The sequence below is a fragment of the Gymnogyps californianus genome, chromosome 27 (assembly GCF_018139145.2).
Source record: "Gymnogyps californianus isolate 813 chromosome 27, ASM1813914v2, whole genome shotgun sequence".
NCBI classification, from domain to species: domain Eukaryota; kingdom Metazoa; phylum Chordata; class Aves; order Accipitriformes; family Cathartidae; genus Gymnogyps; species Gymnogyps californianus.
This window is the reverse complement of record NC_059497.1, coordinates 6,249,955-6,270,121: the sequence shown is the minus strand read 5'-3', so window position 1 is coordinate 6,270,121 and position 20,167 is coordinate 6,249,955. Positions and strand designations below refer to the sequence as shown.

General features: G+C 58.4%; 3 protein-coding genes across 3 annotated transcripts in view; 2 read left to right on the top strand and 1 right to left on the bottom strand.

Annotated features, from left to right (window-relative positions):
- Window positions 1-1,622, top strand: part of PPFIA4 (PTPRF interacting protein alpha 4) — a 31,656-nt gene extending 30,034 nt beyond the window's left edge. The window contains exons 28-29 of the mRNA XM_050911188.1: window positions 1,009-1,100; window positions 1,586-1,622. Coding sequence (XP_050767145.1) covers window positions 1,009-1,067 — 59 coding nt within the window. The 3' untranslated portion in view covers window positions 1,068-1,100; window positions 1,586-1,622. The remainder of the gene's footprint in view (window positions 1-1,008; window positions 1,101-1,585) is intronic.
- LOC127026358 (guanine nucleotide-binding protein G(i) subunit alpha-3) overlaps window positions 1-20,167 on the top strand; it is a 378,524-nt gene that overhangs the window by 88,812 nt on the left and 269,545 nt on the right. The window lies entirely within an intron of this gene.
- On the bottom strand, window positions 3,633-7,570 carry MYOG (myogenin). The gene is made up of 3 exons (XM_050911560.1): window positions 7,091-7,570; window positions 4,532-4,613; window positions 3,633-3,754 (listed from the first exon to the last, which is right to left on the bottom strand). The coding sequence occupies exons 1-3, from the start codon at window positions 7,568-7,570 to the stop codon at window positions 3,633-3,635; spliced, it is 684 nt and encodes a 227-aa protein (XP_050767517.1).

Here is a 20,167-nt window from a genome sequence, read left to right as displayed (position 1 = left end):
TTCAGGAGGATTATTTCAGACTCTGGTCTAGTGTGTGATTTCTTTGTTTCGAACTGCCCGGACGAGGGAGACGGCTGGATTGGGGCATGAAATGGGGATATGTGTCACGCACCCTGGGTTTGGCACCCAGGTCAGAGCCTGTTGGGGTAGCATCGGGGGCTGTCAGGAAGCAGCAGCCCAGTCTGGGCCAGTCTTGTCCATCCTGCCTTTTGGAAACCATCCCCAAAGGGACTGAATTAACCAGCTCAATTCAGTCTGAGCGCTGCTGAGCAGCCACTCACCCAGGGCTGGCAGGGACCTGCTTTGACGCGCTTGCTGCCCGTGCTGCTGGCTGTCGTGTGTTTTAGCTGAGCATACGTGTCCCGCGCTCTGCCCCACCACCACACGACTCCTTTCCACAAGGTATCTTGGTCCCTTCCAAAGCTGTAGGGAGGCACAAGCTCCAGCCAGGTCACCCCGGTTTGTCCCCTGGACCAGGCACCCTGGTCCCACTGTCCCAAGCCACCTGCATCATCCCCAGTGGTGCAGAGCTGGCTTCAGCAGGCTCAGAAATGAATGTATGAACGAGAATTAGAAAGTTATGCTTTCACCTTCCGGCTCCAAGCCCCAGGCTGAGCTCTCCTCCTGTCTCCAGATTTGCTCAGATTTCACAGCTTTCCATCGAGCAGTTTGGGTCAAACTTCTGTTCGACCTTTTCCACCCCGTCCCTGGAAGCTGCAATTCCCACCCGGCTGAGGACAATGAAACCTGGCACAAAAGCCCTGGGTCTGTTACCCAGACATGGTAGCAGGATGTTCACTGCCCAAGAGCAGGGATGGCAGGCGGCAACTTTCCAAATACCCTGGAGCCTTGGGAGCGTCGGAGCTGGCCAAACGTGCCTCTTCCTTTGACCCTCATCTTCATGTGGCTTCAGTGCACAGATGCTGCCTGTGAAATGTTTTGGCGGGAAGCCGAGGGCTAATTGGAGCAGTCACTAATTGCATGCTCTGCTCTTTGACTCACTTCCAGTTGGTGCCTCTGGGTCGCCAAGGCTAGAGACCTCCACGGTCCGGACGTACTCCTGCTGAGGGTCAGCGTGACGGGAACCAGCCCGGCCCTGGGTAAGTGCGAGGAGGACCGAGGCCTCGGAGCTGGATGGGGACTGAGAGGAGAGCACGAGGCCCGGTGTCCTCTGCCCAGCATCACCCAGGCAGGGTGTCTGCCTTCAGCGAGGTTTGCTTTGCCATGGAGGACCATGGAGACCTCAGTGGTGGGGGAAGAGCCCACTGCTGCCTGAGGCTCACAGACCCTGAGATGATGCAGAAGGGATGCTCAGCATCCCAACCACCTATGGTTTGTCCATCCCTGGACAGACAGCTCCACTGGGGACCTCAGGATGCCATCCTAGATTGGGGGGTTCCACTGGGGTGAGGGAAGGACAGTGAAGCACTTCAGAGAGGCTCCTGGCATCCTGCTGTACCCTGGGGCTTGGTTCCCCTGTGCCAGGAGGATTCGTTACCGACTCCATCTGGGTTTGTTGGCCTGTGGGTGCATGGGTGGAGGTGAGCCACCATCCTCATGGGGCCTTTTTCACTTTGTTTCTCAGCACATCCCCACTATCCGTACGGCCACGTGCTGGCTGCCTTTCAGGACAAGAGCCCGGCCTGCACCTGTTCCTCGGCCCAAACCAACGGGCGCTGCAGTCTCACTACTGTGGACCGAAAAGGATGCTCTCCCTTCTGCTTGTGCATCCCACCGCTTCCCCCGGTTCCCCATGGCTCCCGCCTGTGGCTTGTCTCCCACCTCTCCCCGCGCTGGCCGGGCTATGGATGCACTCGCTGGGTGCCCGCTCCGTCACTGGCAGAAGCGTGGTGCAATCCGGCAGAGCGACAGAGACACCCCAAAAGTGGGCTGCGATATTCGGAAACCTTTCTCCTGCCTGGTTCATGTTGCCAATATGCCATGGGCTGCTGCACTGACTCGCCCGAGCCCCGGGCATCAGGGATGCTGCTGCCCACAGGACTTGAAGCCAAGGAAGATTCAGGCTCGCGAAAATCCTCACGACAGGGCGGCTGGGCAAGGAGCTGCCCCCAGGGCGGGCCAGGGCCAGTGCCAGGGTTGGCACTGCATGGGATGGAACAGGGACCGGCCATTGTGGAGGCGAGGAGGGCGGCTGTCTGCCAAGGGGTGGGCGGTCGGGGTGCTGCATTTTGGGGTGCTGCCAGACGCCACGTAGCGGGGGAGGCTGCGCCTGCACGGCGGGTCCACGAGGGGCTGCGTGGGGAAGGGCTGGAACCGCCCCATACGGCTTGCTGCCAGCCGGGACGGTACCCAGCACCCACGGGAGAGGGGACCCTCCTTGGGTGCCTGGGGAGACAGGATGGGGGCACCCACCGCCCTGGGACATGCCCATCCCTTCCCCTCCGGGTGCAGAGGAGATGCTCTCCCCTCCTGCCTCCAGGCTACGGGCAGGGATCAATCCAGGAGGCTCTTAACTCTTCCCATTTCTTCCCCGTAGGGTAGGATCTCTTCGTCTCCTCATGCCACGTTTGCCTTGTGTGGCCCCTATTTCTGATGTGATATTTATTGATGGCTGGAATGACCTTATACTTATCATGTGCTGTCTGGAAGTGCAATATCTGAGAGACTATACAGTCACGATGTCTTTTCGGTGTATTATTTGCCTAATACAGTATTAAATATTTTTTTAATTTGAAGAGTCAGTGAGCCCTTTATATCGATGCCCTATTTCTTTCGTCATATTATTGGTACTGCATGGACTCCAAACCCTGGATTGGGTCAGGAAAGGATGTATATGTGTTCCAATAAACAGGATTTTAAAACATTGCTGGCTTGAGCCTTCTTTCTAGAGCCCAAATTAAAAATATAATTAATCTTTAGCTCCCCCAAGAGTTTTTGGGGTACAGGGCTGAGCCCCAGTTGCAAACCAGTGAAATCACTGATCTCTGCAGGGCTGATGTAAGCATGGGACGTACAGTTCCAACCACTGAGCAGCCACGCTGAGGTCCAGCTGGATTTTCCGATATGGAGAAATCCCCAACCTGGGAATTAGGGGAGACCTGCGCAGAGCGGGACAGCAGTAAAGGAAGCCCCGAGCAGTTCAAACAAGAATGCCTTTATTTAAAAAAAAAAATCCAAATAAGTTAGCAAAAATAATAATTAAAAAAAAAAAACAAATGGCAACTCCACACAGCGTTCAGTAGAAAAGACGGCGCGGGCAGCCTCCGCGGGGCTCAGCGCCCGCAGGACACCAGCCGGAGAGAGACATTGGTCGAAGAGCATCTTGGAAAAAAATCAGCAAGCGAACCCAGCACACACATTGGCCCCCAAAAACCGATCGCCCCCAGACGGGGAGCGAAGCAGAGCCCGACGCCGGGCGGCCGCCCTCACGGGAACCGGGGCCGCCGCCAGCGTGGGGCCGCGGCGCTGCCGACATCCCACCTCTCCCCCCCTTTTATTTTTCAGCTGGCCGAGCGGGAGCATTTCGCGAGGAGTGGGAAAGGAGGCGAGTGGTTTCAGTGGTGCAGTCCACGACGCCGGAGGGGTAAATATGATTTCCAGCGGCTGGACCCTTCCGGCATCTTATTCCCACCCCGTTACCAGCTCGAAGAGCCGCCGGGATTTGTGCTGGCTCAGTTTTGAACCCGCTCCTCCTGGAACGTCACGGCCACATCCTCCACGGCAATGCTCTCCACGATGGAGGAGAGCGAGTGGAGGTTGCGGTCCTCCGCCGCGTCGTCAGCCAGGAGGTGATCTGCGGAGAGCAAGGGGATGATGACTCTGCTGGGGACGGGGACCATGTGCTGGGGACGGCTCTTGGCTCCGCGCAGGGGGGACCCCGTGATCCCCCGCACGGCCAGAGTGACATGGGGACCCACTCCCAGCTCCCACCCTGGAGGGGGATGAGACCTTCCCCTGGAGAGGGCAACAGGGACTGAAACTTTTGGACACTTTTTAGGTTTTCTTCCCCATTGGAAAATGACATTTAAGTTTCTGCCTTCTGGGGAAAAAAACAGGTGGATTTGGTGGTGGAGGGGGGATAACTGCAATAATGGAAAAAAAAATCAGCAGCTGCAGAGGGGGTGTGGGGAGGGAAAGGGAGCCCGGGGCCACGATGCTCAGCGATGCTCAGCACTGCAGCGGGCAAAGCCAAGCCAAGGGACGGCGACAGACAAACCCTTGATGGGGACCAAGCTGCCGGGGCCCCAGGCTGCTGCAGTCCGGTTTCTCAGCTCCTAAGAGCAGGCATCTTGGTGAAACCAAGCAGTGGGAGCAGCCTGAACTTGCTGAGCATCGAGCCAAGGAGGTGCTGGAGGATTTATGAGCCTGGGGGGGAGCTCATCTCTCTGCAGCAGCAGGGTGGGGACAGAAGGACAAGGCTCCTTTTGTCCTCCGCTCCGAGCATCTCCTGCTTGGGGGGGGTGGCTCAGCGATGCTCTGCTCCAGGGCTGCGGTGTCCCCCACTGCTTCCCCCCCCCCCCAGAGCCCAGGGAGGCTGCAGGACGCCAGGGCGAGGCGGGGAGGACCTTACCCGCAGGGTTGGTGCCGAACTCCAGCTGGCTGCTCCACTCGGGGCTGCAGGACGAGCTGCCGGACCCGCACTCGCTGGCCGCCTGCAAGGAGCCGAGATGCCGACAATGGGTCTCACCTCCTCCAGCCCGGCCAAACCCCACCAGCCACCCCAAAAACACCCCGGGGTGCCCAGTCACCGCAGCACAATGCCCCTGCGGAGGTGGGCAAGTCCCTCCCCACCTGCAAAGTGGCTGGACGAGCCGACAGCATTCGGGGTCTCCAGGACCCATCGAGGCCAGATGCTTTGTTAACCAAAAAGGCTGAAAAAACTCCTTTTTGGGCTCTGGACACAGGAGAAACGGGGCCACCCGCTCACTACAGGTAAAAAAAGTGTCTCTTTACCCAGTGACTATGAGAAACGGCAAGAGCTGGACAAACGTCCTTGGGCAAAACAGCTTTTTGCCAAAAATCACCAAATCAGGCTCATAAAAAATGACACACAGGCTGGACACCCTGAGGCCATCCCAAGGGGATTTCTGGGGAAGATCTTTTGGCAGTTTGATTTGTGGATTTGGGGCTGAATGGCTATTTCAGAGAAAAGAGCTGACAGCCTGAAAAATGAGAGTGTTACTCAGCAAAGCTCTGAATTAACTTTTTGTGCGTGTGTGTGTCTTTATCTGGGAGTGGATGCTGGCTCGGGTTAAACCCAAAACATGATTTATAGGAGCAACCCCAAGGACCCAACTATTTGTAGCAGCCTAGAAATGGTACTTTGGGTCTACAAGCTGCAGCAGCACAGGCTAATTAATTAACACTTGGATTTATTTCCCACTAAAGTCGGAAATTCTTACAGATATGATTTTTTTTCTCCCAACATATTGGATTTGCACTCAATATGTGAACCCCTGGCTATGCCTGGGAGAAGGGACGGCTCGGAGCAGCAGTGACACGGGAACTGCTCAGTGCAGTTTTGGCCATATTTGCAGGGGCAGCCAACAAATCCACCCGAGTCAAACCCAAGTGGATACATTGGGTTTACACTGGGAAGTCCCAAGAATATATAGGATGGAGCCTAAAAGTTTCTTCAGTCCTTTATTCAGCTCTAAATGTTGGGCTACCTGGGTGCCTGCTGTTTTGGTCCTTAAATCCCTTAGTCTGAAAGGAGATGACTCTCTGTGAATCCCTCTTTTCTGTGCCTCTTATAAAGTCCTTCTATATCTATATCATCTATATCTATATCTGTATCTGTCTATATCTATTTCTATACAGCTATAGCTATAACCGTAGCCATAGCCGTATCTATACCATCTATATCTACTTCTACATCTACATCTATCTATATCATCTACATCTATATCATCTCTGCCTATATCTTCTATACCTATACGTATATCTATAGCTATAGCTATCTATACATTTTCCTATACAAAGCCTCAGAGCAGCAGGGAAGTGCATGCCCAGACATCCCCCCAGAAATCAGAGGGCCGATAAAAATACCTCTCAAAAACTTGGTTAAATGACCAAAACCTTGCGGTGTGACGGGGCCTGGCTTGCAGCATCTCTGCTCGGGGCTGCGGCAAGACACAACTGCTGCAAGCATCCTCGCCCGGCTCTCCGACAGCACCTTCGGTCCGAGAAACCAGAGGCGGCCCCGCGTCGACCCCCTCGTCCCCTGCCCTGTCCCCTGCCTGGGTGTGCTGTGCCACGCCGACCATCAGAAAACGTCCCCATGGCCCAGCGTGTCGTGGCACCGGCAGTCGTGTGGCGGCGGGGGAGAGGGGAGGGAGGCTGCGGGTTTTGCGCCCAGGAGCATTGATAGCCGCGGGGTGTCGCGGGAGGCAGCGGGTGGTGACCCCCCCGATGGTGTTTGGTCAGAGGCTTTGTGGGTTGTGCCACCCTGAGACTTCACAGGGAGAAACCAGGAGTGTGTGCGTGTGTCTGTGAGCAGGGGGATTTAATTTTATTTTATATTTTATTTATTTTATTTATTTCATTTCATTTCATTTAATTTCATTTCATTATTTCATTCTATTCCATTTTATTTTATCTTATTTTATCTTATTTTATTTTATTTTTATTTATTTAAATTTTACATTATTCATTTCATTTTTGCCTTTATTATCTCTCCCAATCCTAGGCACACATGCCACGCTCAATGCAGCGTCCAGCACCGGACCACGCAGCCCCCACTACCTCCATACACAGGGAAAGACCGCTATCGGCCCCTTTGCCTGGGGATCTGAGCACACAGCGGGGGCTGGATCATCGCTGCCCCGTGCCTTTATGCAGGACACATTCACCAGCCCATGACAGCAGCATCTGCCTTGCCCCCATGGCGGGGGGTCCCACTCCCCCCAGCAGAACCCAGTGCCTCAGAGCTGCCCGCAATGCCTCTGCGTGGGATCACCCCCAGAGACCATCACCCCCAGAGACCGTCACCCTCACAGAGCGTCACCCCCATAGAGCGTCACCCCCATAGAGCAACACCTTCATGGAGCAACACCCCCATAGGGCATCACCCCCGTGCTGGTCCCCGGCCGAGGTTTGGGGACCCCAGGGGATGCACAGAGGCACTTACCCCGGGCTGGGGAGCGGCGGGGCGGAAGCGCAGGTCCCTCTGCTCCCGCTCCTGCTGGTTGAGGGTGCTGAGCAAGCTCTGCAGGCGCTCGATGTACTGGATGGCGCTGCGCAGGATCTCCACCTTGGGCAGCCGCTGGTTGGGGTTGAGCAGGGTGCTGCGTTTCAACGCCTCGAAGGCTTCGTTCACCTTCTTCAACCTGCGTTTCTCCCGCAGGGTGGCTGCCCGCCGCCGGTCAATGGAGACCGTCTTCCGCTTGCAAACCTTGCAGGCCCAGGGCAGGCATTGCCCAGGGCAATGCTCAGGCAGGGCTGAGTCCTTCTCCTCCAAAGCCACCCTGCCTTCAGGACACAGGGCCATCTCGGGCCGCTCGGGGAATGCCGCCGGCTCGTAGCCCTGCAAGCGGGAGCCCAGGAAATTTTCCCCATCATAAAACCTCTGGTCCGGGAAAAAATAAGGGTTGGTCTCGAAGAGCTCCATGGGCGCGCGGGCGGCTCGGGGACGTGTGCGCGGCTCGGGGACGGCTGCTCCCTCTCCCCACACCAACTGTTTGGTGCCATTTAAACCCCAGCGCTGGCATTAAATCACGGAGATAAATATAGAAAACCTAAAGGAAACCTGAGCCAGCCCTAAGCTGCTGCCTCACATCAAAACTTGTCCATCTGATTTCATGTGCTGTCCCCGCGGGGATTACACTGCCCGGATCGCGGCCGTGCCGGGGGGGGTCTGGGGGAGCTGGCACGGCGGGGAGGGCAGCTCGGCCGCCCCGCAAACAAGGGCTTTGTTTGAGCCCAGGAGTGCCACCGGGGACGACGGGTGGCTGCCAGCTCCCCCCAGCATTCCTGCATCATCTGGTCCCTTCAGTTACGGCTGGGTTGGGGGGAGCCCATGGTGGCCTCGTGGCCAGCCTGCCCGGCCGGGGCACCCTCATCCCTTCATGGCTGTCCCCCTCGATCCCATGGCACCCCAGATCTGTGCCTTCCCTGCGGTCGGACCTGACGCTGGCACAGCATCCTCCGCCACTCGGCCTTTCCCACCTCCCCACCCCACTCTGCCCCACACCGCTCCCGCTCGCCTCCCATATTTCCCATGGCCCCATCCTGCCGGTGCACGTCGCAGCATAAAGGCCTGATCCTGCTTCTGCTGAAGCCGTGGAGAAGCAGAGGAATCCAGCCCCAGGAGGGACGTCCCGATGCAGGGAGCACCCCGGGGTCCAGCCCTTTCCCCATGGACACCCCTCGCTGTGCAGCACCCATCCCGGTGCCAGCCCCTGCGCTCTGCTGCCCATCCCTCCTGCCTGTCCTGCAGGAACAGAGCAGGCAGGCAGGCAGGAGGAGGCAGGATGGCACCAGGCCCAGCCTTTCCTCCACCATGGGCTTCCTGAAGGTCCCTGGCCGAGTCCTTTATCCCAGAGCAGCATTTTTGGCACAAAATCCATGCTCGTGGCTTCTCCCATGCACCAAACCCAAAGGACACCTTCTCCCGCGTGTCTCCATGCCCAGTCGGAGGAGCCTGGCTGGGCTGGATCCCCTCCCGCTCCAGCACTGGCTCATCCGAGCTGGTCTCTGGTACTGGCCTTTGTATATGGGGACAACCAAAGCCCCAACACCATCCTGCTGCACCCCCCTCTCAGCAAAGACGTATTGCTCCCACCTTCCCAATGGGGAAACCGAGGCACGATCATGGACACTGCATGAGCAGCAGCGTGGGTGGGATTTTAACTCATCCCCAGCCCTTCCCTACTGACTCCAACCACTTGACCGCGTCCAGCTTTGTCTATAATTCAGAAGGGATTTTTTTTTTCCATCGGGAACATCAGAAACCATCTCCCATCTCCTCCTATTCCTGCTCTGGGCCAGATTCCAGCCGAGGGATCGGTCAGTGGAAAGAATGTCAGCAAAGAGCAGGGCCAACCCTGCCGGGATTTTCCTTCCCCAAATCCCCCCTCCCCAGAGAGGCCATGCCGTGGCGCATTCCCTGCACTCGCTGCCAGCCCCCTTGCTCACTTTGGGTTGATTTCTAGCCTTTTTGGAACCCGCCACGATGCCCTTCTCTCTTTGCAGTGATTTCTTTGGGGCTAGGAGCTTTATAATGCATCCTCACCCTGAATTCAGCTCTCCTGGGGTTTCAGCTCTGGGGATTTGCTCTCCCCACGGTTTAAGCATCTATAAAAAAATGTGCAGTAAGGAAAGCAGGACCCGCAGCCTTGAGGTTTGCCCTCAGCACAGCCTCTGTTCTCCCCAGGGTCAATCAAACTCCCGAAATACTCAAGAAGGAAAAAAATCAGAGCGCTGGCTTGGCCTCTGCATTAAGTGAAAGCACTAAAACAGTTAGGAAGAGGCAAGATTCATCCCTGAGAGTGTGCAGAGGAGCCAGTGGCAGGCGTGAAGCTGTTAGGAGGGGATAACCCGAGCCTGAGGGCTTCACATCAACTTCACATCATCACGTCAAGCAGTTTGACTTGCTCGTGGGGACCTTTCTCGGTGGCACTTGCTGGTGGACACGACCCCAGTGAGCCCCGCAAGCTGCAGCCAGGTCCCTGGGCAAGGGATGCCTGCAGGACCGCCTCGGCTGTACCGTATAAATGACTTTTTTTTAATTGCAAGAGCGTGTTTGGAAGATGAGGAACCCAGCAGTGACATAACCAGCTCCGCAGGGCATGTGGCAGACCCGTACAAGAGCGTGGCCAAGCATTTAGCACTTCATAAAAGAGGGGCAGCATCGGCGGAGCAGGCACCGGCCGCCGCAGTGGCCTTTCCCCGGCCAGGAGAGGAGCAGGGAGGGACGCGGGCTGAGCCAGCCCCGACAGGCCACCGAGGCCATCGTGTCCCCATGGCCAAGCGGGCAGCAGAAGCAGGAGGCAGCCCGTGGAGACGGGGAGGAAAGGGCAGCCAGTGCCAGCGTGGGATGGGGAGTGGGGAAGAGGGACCCCGCGCTGGGGTGGCAGCCCCAGCTCCTTTTGGGGGGGGTCTCATCCAGGCTGCCCACACTGCCACCGGTATGGGGAGCCAGGATAATGCTGTGCCCACCTGGCCACAGCTCTGCTTCTCCATCAGACGCTCTATGCCAAGGATGACCCTAATCCTGGACATGGTGGGGGACACAGCGGGGTCTGGGGTCCTTGGGTCCAGCGGGCTCATCCTGGCGGATTTCGAATCAGGGATAACAATAACCACCAGGCAAGTAGCCATCACTGAGGGACCCCAGTGTCTGGACTAGCAGGGGGCTCCTGTCGTAGCCCGCACCACCCTGAGCTCCCTGCAAAGACGATTGCTGGGGGACAGACAAGCAGGGAGGCTTTTCTCAGGTCCCATGGGTGCCCACGGTGGCTGCAGGCTGTGCCCCGGGTGATTCGGAGCCGGCGGGGGATTAGGGCTCTGCTGCCGGCTGTCAGGTTAGCCCGTGATGGATGGTGGCGGCTGGGAGGCACACAAAGGCGATGCTGTGTGAGCCCCGGGCAGAACGTGCTGCGATCCGTCACGGGGTGACCTTCCCCCGGCTGGTGGAGGCCTCGCGGGGACGGCTCACCCCGTCACAGCCGGCGGGGACGGGCAGCCACGAGGCCCGAGCTAAAAATACCCGTCCATTGAGAAAATCTCAGCGAGGAGGGTTTGTCCTTGCTCCTCTGGGGCAGCTTCCCAAGCCAGTGGCCAGGTCCACGGCATGGGGTCATGGAGAGACACCCAGGGGCTGCCCCGACTCTTTTGCTTTCCCACCGTGGCCGATGGTCTTGGTTTGCTGTGTTTTGGGGAAGCACATAAACATGTTGCAGCCCAGTGCACGACCCTGCCTGGTGCACGGAGCTGCACACGCTAGTTGCACATCCCTGCTCGGTGCACAGAGCTGCACACACCCAGCGCACATCCCTGCTTGGTGCACGGAGCTGCACAGTCCCTGCGCTGGAGCAGCGATGACAGGGATGGTGCCAGCTGGCTCCTTCCATTGGAAAGGGCAGAAAAAACAGCAGGTTTTAGGGGCTGATGAAGCGATCTGGGTGGTCAAGGCAGCATCTACACCCCGAGGGTGCGGGCACCATCCCGCTGATGGGGAGAAAGGCTGGGGCTGGCCAGGACCCAGCAAAGAGATCATCCCACTGGGATTTCAGCACAGGAAAGGATTCCCACCAAAATGCCGTTTCCAATGGGACCTACCTTCCCATCCCCCTGGCACCCCGCTGCCCCACATCCCCTCTCGCTTTCCAGGCTTGCCGACATCCCTTCCTGCTGCGGTGACAAGTCATAACATATTTGGGAGCAGCTGCAGGCGGCGGGGAGATGCTTGGCCCTCTCCCCGCTCCCGACCGAGGAATGCGGAGCAGACCTCTCCTCCGACACCCGGGATTTCCGACGTGCCTGCTCGCCGGAGATTTGGGACGGCGACAGCTGCTCGGCCGAGCTGGGGCCACGGCAGAGCCTGCCCCTTCAACCCCGTCCCCGCCAGCCGGTAGCTTTGCACAGCCATGTCTCAGCCTGCTGGGGATTCAGGATTGGGTTTAGGTCCAGCCCGTGGGGAGCGATGGGGGATGATGTCCTGCTGTCTGTCCCCAGCTGGAATGGGAGCAGTGGTGGCAGGACCGGCCAACAGCACCTTCCTCACCAGTATGTGCCAGCTCGCCCCGTTTGGGTTTGCTGGTGGGTTGGGAGGATGGTGGGAAGGGGCTGCTGATGCCCCCGCAGCACTGTGTCCCCACAGGGCTCAGCATCCTTGACCCTCACCTCGCCTCTCATCCCCACGGCCCCAGGTGCCAGCCTCCGTGCCTCAGTTTCCCCGTCAGGAAATCAAGGACAATGATGGAGATACAAAGCCTGGCTGGAGAAGAGTTTTGTTTTGGTTATCATCAACTGTCTTTACAGGTTTGACCTGGGATGGTGGGCAGGGTATCAAGAGAGGCCCCAGGCCACTGGATCCCAGTCTGGGGACAATACTGGGTGCCCCAACATACCACTGGGTGCCCCAACATACCAATCCACTGGATCCCAGTCTGGGGATATTAGTGGGTGCCCTGACCTACAGCGTGTTGGATCCCAGTTCGGGAACCCACTGGTTGCCAGGATCCCAGTCTGGGGACCAAACCAGATGCCCCAACACACCAGTCTGCTGGAGCCCAGTCCAGGGACCATACTGGGTGCCCTGCCCCCCTGCTTGCCTACACTCATGGGGTGATGCTCTGCCCCACTGCCAGCACTAAACCTCCTGCGTTTCTGCCCCACCATGGCCTCCCTTGCTCCATGACCCCACGGCCTGGACACGGCCCTTCCCTTTCCCAGCCCCAAACCGCAGCCGAGGAGGGATTCACCCAGCAGGACCCCCGCTAATGAACCCCACCGTGGGCTCTCCCATCCGGAATCCCCCCATGCCAGGGGCATCCCCGGCATGTGAGAGGCTGCTCCTCCATCCCCTGCATGGTGGCATGGCCGGGCTGTCCCCACATGTGTCACAGAGGGACCGGGGCGGGGGGAACTCGGGTTGTCAACAAGGGGCTGTTTTCCCTGGGGTGGAAGAGTCTGGCTGGGGTGAGCTGGAGGACAGGTGGGTGTTTGGAGGAAGACCCATGAATGCGAGGGATTCAGCAGTGACATATGGTGGCTATTCGACCCCCTGAGAGGGACAGCTGTCTGGGCCGGGGGGATGGCGCAAGGCCCGGGGACGGGACCTGGGGACAGCAGTGTCCCTCAGCAGGGGATAGCCCTGAGACGGGATGCCTGGAGCCACGCGGGGACCGTGGAGGGGGCCGGGAGGGAGCTGGGCGGCCGCAAGCCAGGTCTCCTGGGTGGGTGACCGTCATCTTGTCCCCATGATGGGCATGTTCCCGCTGGGGCTCATCCAGCCCCCATGGCCTGACCGGGGGCTGATGCTGCAGGATCAGGGTCCAGTGAAGAGGGGGAAAAAGGAGTTGGTGATGCTGATGTGGGGCTTTCAGGGCATAAACCAGTGACTCCTGCATTTTTCTGCCCCCATCCCGTGGGGCAGCAAATGTTGGCACAAGGAGGGGTGACCCCTCCAAGCAGGGCACCCCGCGGTAACTCGGAGAGCCAGGGAGGGAGGGTTGTGGGGATTTCGTGGCTTCGGGCTGGGATGCCCAAGGGGAGATGGGACGGCAGGTCCTCCCCGTGACATGCCAGCAGTGATGCCAGACAAGCCAGTCCCCAGGGAGGGGCACCCAGCCCTTCCGGAGGGGCCTCACCCTGCAAATTCCCATCGTGGGGAGAGGCTGCCGGCTCAGCCCGTCCCGTGAGCACCCAGGCTCAGTGCCCCCCCCCCAACCCAGGCTGGTTTTTCCCCTTGCTGAGTTGTTTAGCCCCGTCGGGGGGCTGTGCCCCTGCTCCCACTCGCATGCTCAGCTGTCGGCCGCTCCGGCACGTGCTGTCGGGACCGGTCAAGCGGCTGGAGGATAATCCCGACCCTGCAGCGGTGAGACTCAGGGCCCGGCAGGCAGCCCTGCACCCCATGGGCTCCCCGAGCCACCCACTGTGGGGGTGTCCTGCACCCAACGAGCCGATGGAGCTGGACCGCAGCCGGGGGATATGAGAGCCGGGAGGATGAGGAAGGTCTGGGAGGGATGAAGACAGCTGGTGGGTTTTGGTGTAAGGAACAGAAATGGGGTAGATGTTTTTGGGGTCGTCCCCACACCTCATCACAGGGGGTCCAGCTCCTTCCAGCCTGTCTCAACCTCTGAGCAAATGTGACGCCTGGATGCCTGCGAGGAAAAATGCCTTGAAATGCAAATTTTTGGAGGCCTGAGGTTGTGACCGAGGATAACCCCCCCCCTTCCTAGGCCGGGTCACCCGAGGGTCCCAGGGGCCGGGGGGCCCGAGGCCGCCCACTCCTTGCCAGGAGGGATGCAGAACCCATCAGCCCCCTCCAGCCGTCGCGGCCGTGCGATGCGGCCAACGGGAGAGGGCACCAGCAGCCCGGTTATCTGCACGCCGAGTCCGGATTTAGGGCTGCACGCCCCAAGTCAGAGGCCAAAAGCATCTCAGACCCCTTTTGAAGCTCTTTTTTGGGGGGGATAGGAAGAAAACCCCACCACCTCCCTATGCAGGATCCGGGGTGCGGACACAGCCCTTTGTCCGGGGGCTGAGATTGGGGATCAGGACCTGGAAACCCTCGGGGTGACCCCCTCGTATCCGGCACTGATTCCCCATCAGGGATGAGCCCAGCTATTCATTTCCCACCCCCCGGGGACAAAATCTCGAGGTTTGTTTTTTCCCGCGGCGTAATGACCCCAGCAGGTGCTTTTCCTGCCTGAGGGCTGAAAATAGCTCCCAGGGTTTGGCTTCCTCCAGTTCCTGCCCCCCTCCCAGTCCCCTCGTTCATCTTTTGGGCCAAAACATCCCAATCCGGGCAGGGGAGGGTCCAGGGAAGTGGGGGGACTTCCCGGAAACCCTTTCCTTTGCTTTTTTGTGCTCAGCTGGAGGTGAAATTGTCCTGGGGAAGGGATTTTTGGTCTCAGCTCTACCAGCCATGCTTGCCCTCAAGTCTCTCTTGGGGAGCAGCTTGGTTTTCACCCCATCGGGAGGGACAGGAATGTGCTTTGAGGGTTTTTTTGCCCCTCCTTTTATTTCTCCTGCAGGAGCTGTGTCCTCTGTCCCTCACAGGATGCTCTTGCCCAGTGCCCGTGGGTCCCTTTGGCCCCATGGATTTAATTGCTTTTGGGGAGTGAAATGGCTGGGGGGAGATGAACCCCTCGGCCACCCACATTCATGTTGGTCTCTGCCTTACCAAGACCATTTATTTAGGGAGTTGAAACTGGGAGCCCCAGTTGCCCTTGGGGCTGGGCAGGTCCCTTGTCCCCAGGAGGGGACCCTGGGGTGCACCTGGGGCCATATCTGGATTTTTCTTTCCCAGTGCCTCTTTGGTGGCTGTGCTGGGTCTCGGCTCCCCTTTTAACCCAGGGAATATGTGGAGGCGCAGCATCCCAGCTCCTGGCCCCCTGCGATATTTTGGGAAGGCTGAGCAGGTGTGAGATGGGGTTTCACTCTTTCTCATCCCCGCAGGAAAACACAAGGGATGGGGATGTGGCGGGGAGCTTCCACCCTGGATGAAGGAGATGGACATGGACGGCAAACACCACTTCGGCCAGGGCTTTTCATGGGAAAGGGCTGCTCCCAGGGGAGAGGAGAGGAGTTTTGGGGTTACGCACCCAGCTGCCTTCCCAACGCCTGTCTGAGGTCTCTGCCCTTCAGGCCAGTGCTCTCCCAGTCCATCCCTCCTCCCAGCCTTTCCCAGCAAGGCGATGTCTGCATACCCCCTTGCCCCTTCTCTGCTATCCTGGAGCTAGGAAAGCATCTGGGGCCCCTCAGCACCCCAAAATCTGCAGCCACCCAGCTGACACCCCTTGGCCTCTGCAGCACTGAACCTCCACTGATGGGTCCCCACTTCTCCATCACCTCCAAGCCCCGAGCCACGCAGCACCCCGCTGCAGCAGCGGGTCCCTGGAGCATCACTGCACCAAGTCACCTCCTCCCAGGGCACAAATTCATCCAGGGGCTTCCCACCACGAGGCTGGGTGAGCCCCAAGCTGGTTCCTGCACCCCAAATCCTCCCCACCTGTGGGAGCAAGGGAAGGAAAGGCAGGAGAAGCAGCCTCCACATCCATCAAAGCTGATACACCCCGAGCTCATGGCAGGGGACTTCTGGTCACGCGTCCCCGAGGAAGGCGGCCGGCTGTGGGAACGTCGCCGCCGACCATCTCAGGGTTGCTCTGTGCAATGCAAAATGTCACATGTCCCGCGGCAGCGTCACCGTCCTGGAGAAGCCATCCCCCAGGGATCAGGGCTAGGAGGCTGTTTTTGCCGGTGCTCAGATGGTTCGGGTAATGTTTGTGCTGCTGTGGGGCCACGGGGGAAAGGATCCCAGCTGGAAGAGGAGAAGGAGAACAGGGCAGGAGGTGGATCCCGTCTGCTGATAAGGAATTTTCCATGTCTTCAATAGGAATCCGTAGGTTTAGGCATGTGGGAAGCGTTTAAACAGCTTTTCCTACAATATAGAGGACCCGCCCGGTGAATTTCTGTCCTGACTTAATTTCTGGAAATAAAACATTTCAGTGTAGATCGGTTGGAAGGAAACAATTTGGGCAGCAGCAGAGTGCAGGGCTCGGAGGCTGCGGGAGTCGGATGGCAGAAGAGCTTTTGTGTTGGAGGGTGGCGATGTGGTTACGGTCTGTAAGTGTCTGAGCGGGGAAAAAAACCCTGTTACCGAAACTGAGAGCTGCCCAGCCAGCTGAGAAAGATGCAGTAAGTGACAGCTGGAAGCTAAAAGCGAGGATTTTAAAATAGAAATATGGGACACATTTCTAAAGCGAGAAATACAAACTTTGGGAGCAGCAGCCGTGGGAACGTGGCTTTCCTTTACGCCCCACGTGAGGGGGCACCTCTCCATCCTCACCCCGGAGGCACCAAACCAGCCCAGGCCAGTCCTCCTCAGCCGCTTCCCTCCGTCGCTGTCACTCCTTCACCCCCTGTTTTCTCCATAACCCCAAATCCTCATCTTCCACTGCCCCTATGGAGCACGGGGTGGGTAAGAGCGGGTGTCCACAGACCACCGCAGCCCCAGGTCTGGGGCTGGCCCTGGGGTCTTCCAAGCACAGCACCCACTCAGGTCTTCATCCCCTCCCCAATATTTCCCCAAAGATCAATCAGAAAATGATTATAGCATCTCAGAGATCCACCAAGGGAAGAGGTTCCCTTCATTCACCTCTGGTAGCAAACCAGGACTCGCAGAAGCCACGTTTTTCCTTTTACATTTTCCTCCCCCCCCCCCCCCCCCCCTTTTTTTTTCTTTTCCTGGGAAGTTGCTGTTTCACACGAGTCTTTGCCCCAGAAAGATCTGTCATCACTGCTGCATGCTTCAGAGCGCTTACACCACCAGCCTCCCTCCTCCCTCCCCGTGGGCACGGCTCGGTGCCCGCGGGACTGGAGGTAGCAAGCACCATCCTGCCTTTCCATGGGCTACTTCAAATAAAAAGAGAGGCGAAACAAGCGCTGGGTTTGTTTAAGGGCTGGTCATGGAGTGGGGGCAAAGGGTTTTAACTGTCCTCTAAACTGATTTGCAGCGGTGGAAAGGTTTAACTCCCTCCTGCGCCACAGAGCCTGCTGGAAGCGGTGGGCAGGAATAGCTCTTGGCCGGCAGCCTGGCTCGATAACACTCCCGGGGCTCCCTCGGGACTAAAATAAACCCAGTGCGTGGTGAGGAAGATGCAGCGGTGAAGAGGCAAAGGGCCTGGATTGGGGCACGGGGGCGGATGCCGGCACCCCGCTGCGGTCCTGGGCGCGCCGCAGAGCCGAAGATCGGGGCAGACCTCTGCTCTACCCCGCTGCCGTGCCAAGGACAGCACTGGCGGAGAGCTCGTCGGGTTGTGGACATGTTTTCTCTTCCATCAAGTGATGTCTCAGCAGTTCCTCCCCACCAGGGAAGCGCAAAAACCCATTAGCATCCTGCTGTGCCAAGGCACCCGGCTTGGCTGCGACCCAGCTGCCTGCGGGCAACATCTGGCTGGCATCTGGCAGGACACTGAGTGGGGCTTGACCCCTTTGCCCACTGCGTGGGAGCCTGCAGCCTCATGAACATGGCATCTCCCCGGGGCGGAGGGGAGCCGGGGCACATCCTCGCGCCAGCACCCACTTGCTGAGTGACCGCAGACACCACCCGTGACTCAGTTTCCCCCTCGGCACGTGGGCAGCGCTGCCGACCCGCTTTAAAACCTGCTCTGGGTGGCAGGGCTGAGATGTTTGGTGGAAAGGGTCAGTCCACGGGGAAGCAGTCATTCCTTTGTCCACCCTCCGGGATTTGCTGGTTTAAATTATCTCCCGGGAATTTTTTCTACACTGTGTCATTACTGCTGAGTGTCTGCTGCAAAGCCCAGACGGGGATGCATCACCTTGCAAAAGCGCAGTGCTCCTTGCTCCCCAAACAGCTTCCCAAGGGCCACGTATCCCGTTAAACAGGAGAGAAACCGAGCACAAGTCATGGAGCAGCCCGTACCCCGAGTGAAGTCGCCCGGGGCTCTGTGCCACCCGGCGCACACAGACTGGTGGCCCCAGGGCTGGTGCTGTGGGGTGAGCATTGCTCCGCAGCACCTCAGCGCAGCGAAGGCATCCTGGAAAAGCTCTGGCTTTTCCCTTTGTTTGCTCCTTCTTTTTTTGCCTTGTGCTATCTTGTCTGGACCCACCGGACCGTGGCATTCGGGAGGTCACTCGTCCTAATTAATATCTTGCAGAAACGTCAGCCCTCCAAGCACACAGCCCTGTGCTGCTGGCACCAGCCACGCTCCTAATTAACTTTCCTAATTAAGAGGCCCCTTTCCATGACCAGAAGGGCTGTGGGATGGTCCCCATGATGGAAGAGGTGGAGAAACCCTCAACTTCTCCTGCCCTGAGCACCCAGGATGGCAGCATGGAGCTGCTCTTCATGTAGGTAAACTGAGGCAGGAGGGGGAAAGCTCAAACCCCCAAGAAAGGCCGAAGAAAGAAGGGTGGAAATGAGCTACCCACGCCCTGACTTGCCTCCTTGGAAAAGCATTTCTTGGCTGCTGCCGAGCCCTGGGGGTGTTCAGTCAGGGTTTGGTCTCGTCAGCTAGGAAGGCTGGCTCAGCCGGCCCCGACACGCCAAACCCTCCGGTGCATCACTCTGGCACGGAGCTGGCCACCAACCGTTCCCTCCTGCCACGGCCAAGGTTTGGTCCTGTCCCTGTCTCACAGGAGGCAGCGAGGTGGAAAAGCCAGTGCAGGAATATTGAAGCCACGCCGTGTCCCCTCTTTGCCCTCCTTCATCCCATCTCTCCCGCTGCGCCGGGGATGGCAGTGGGTATTTTCCTGTAGCAGCATCATCCGACACTTCTTTGGGATCATCATGACCCGTTGCAGCTCTCAGGGCATTTTCTCCTTCCAAACCCCAGCAAGAACCTGGAAGCCCTGAATGACCTTCGCAGTGCTCGATGGTCACCAGAAAATTACCTTTCATGGGGTTTTAAGGAATCCCCGACACGAGCCCTAGCCTGGTGTCCCGGAGGACGAGCAGACAATGCCATGTCTGTCAGGAACGGGCTCTGCACAACCACGTGCAACGACCAGCAGCAACATTTGCTCGTTCAATCTTTGCAGCCTTTGCCAAAGCCCTGGGACAGTTTGCTCGGGCTGGTGGGAGAGCTCCTACCCCTCGTTGGCAGACTCCCAGCCAGGCAGCTCGTTTTTGGCATAACGTGGGGTTTTTTTAGGGGTGCTGCTAAAATTAAGTATGCTGGGGCATGAATCCAGGGAGGGAGAACAAACTGCAAATCCACTAGGGAAAAGGAGTGGTTTTTAATCTCCGTGTTTGGGAGATTTGCATACAATTAGGCCGGGACCTGCCCGTCTTTGCTTCCGCATTGCACTCCCGTGATGAACCTGCCGGTTTTCCTGCTCTGCTCCCAGCCAGAGGTTGATTGCAAGGACACTCACCCTGGGAAAGCCGGTGGGCGAGGGGTTTTCGGGGCTCTCTGGGGATGCCCTTTCCACTCCCAGCACCCTGTCCTGAGCGCTCCCACCCCACGCATTGCCTCTGGCTTTAGGGCTTCAGCCCTATAGCGGGGTAACAGCTTCCTCCCTGCGGAGGAGGATGTGCGAGGAGATGCGCTGTGAGATGCTCTGGCGAACACCTCCCATAAATAGCACGGTGTTTACGTGAGCCCACCATCCTCAGTTTGTTTTTCTCTCTGCAGAGCAAACAGATCCTTCAAATCCAAATAAGCTCTCCTCGCCCTGCTGCTGGCACAGCCCAAGGGCTGGAGGTGGCACATCGCCACAGTCCTCGGATGGCACTCGGATGCTCGAACCCCCCAGCCCTATGCTGGCCACTTGGCCAAGGAGGTGAGGGCCACCAGCTGATGGAGAAGTCCAGCACTGGGTTTGTGATGGTCCCACAGCTGTTCCCATCCCTGCCTTGGGGTGCGCAGGCTCTGATGGAGGAGAGGGTTGAGGGTCAGCCCCAAGGGGCAGATCCAGGTGTTGGGACATCTCTCACCGAGGCAGAGCAGAGCAGGAGGGGACAACTCCAGCCCCAAGTCTCACCAGAGGAGAGAGAAAGGATGGGGAGAGGTGC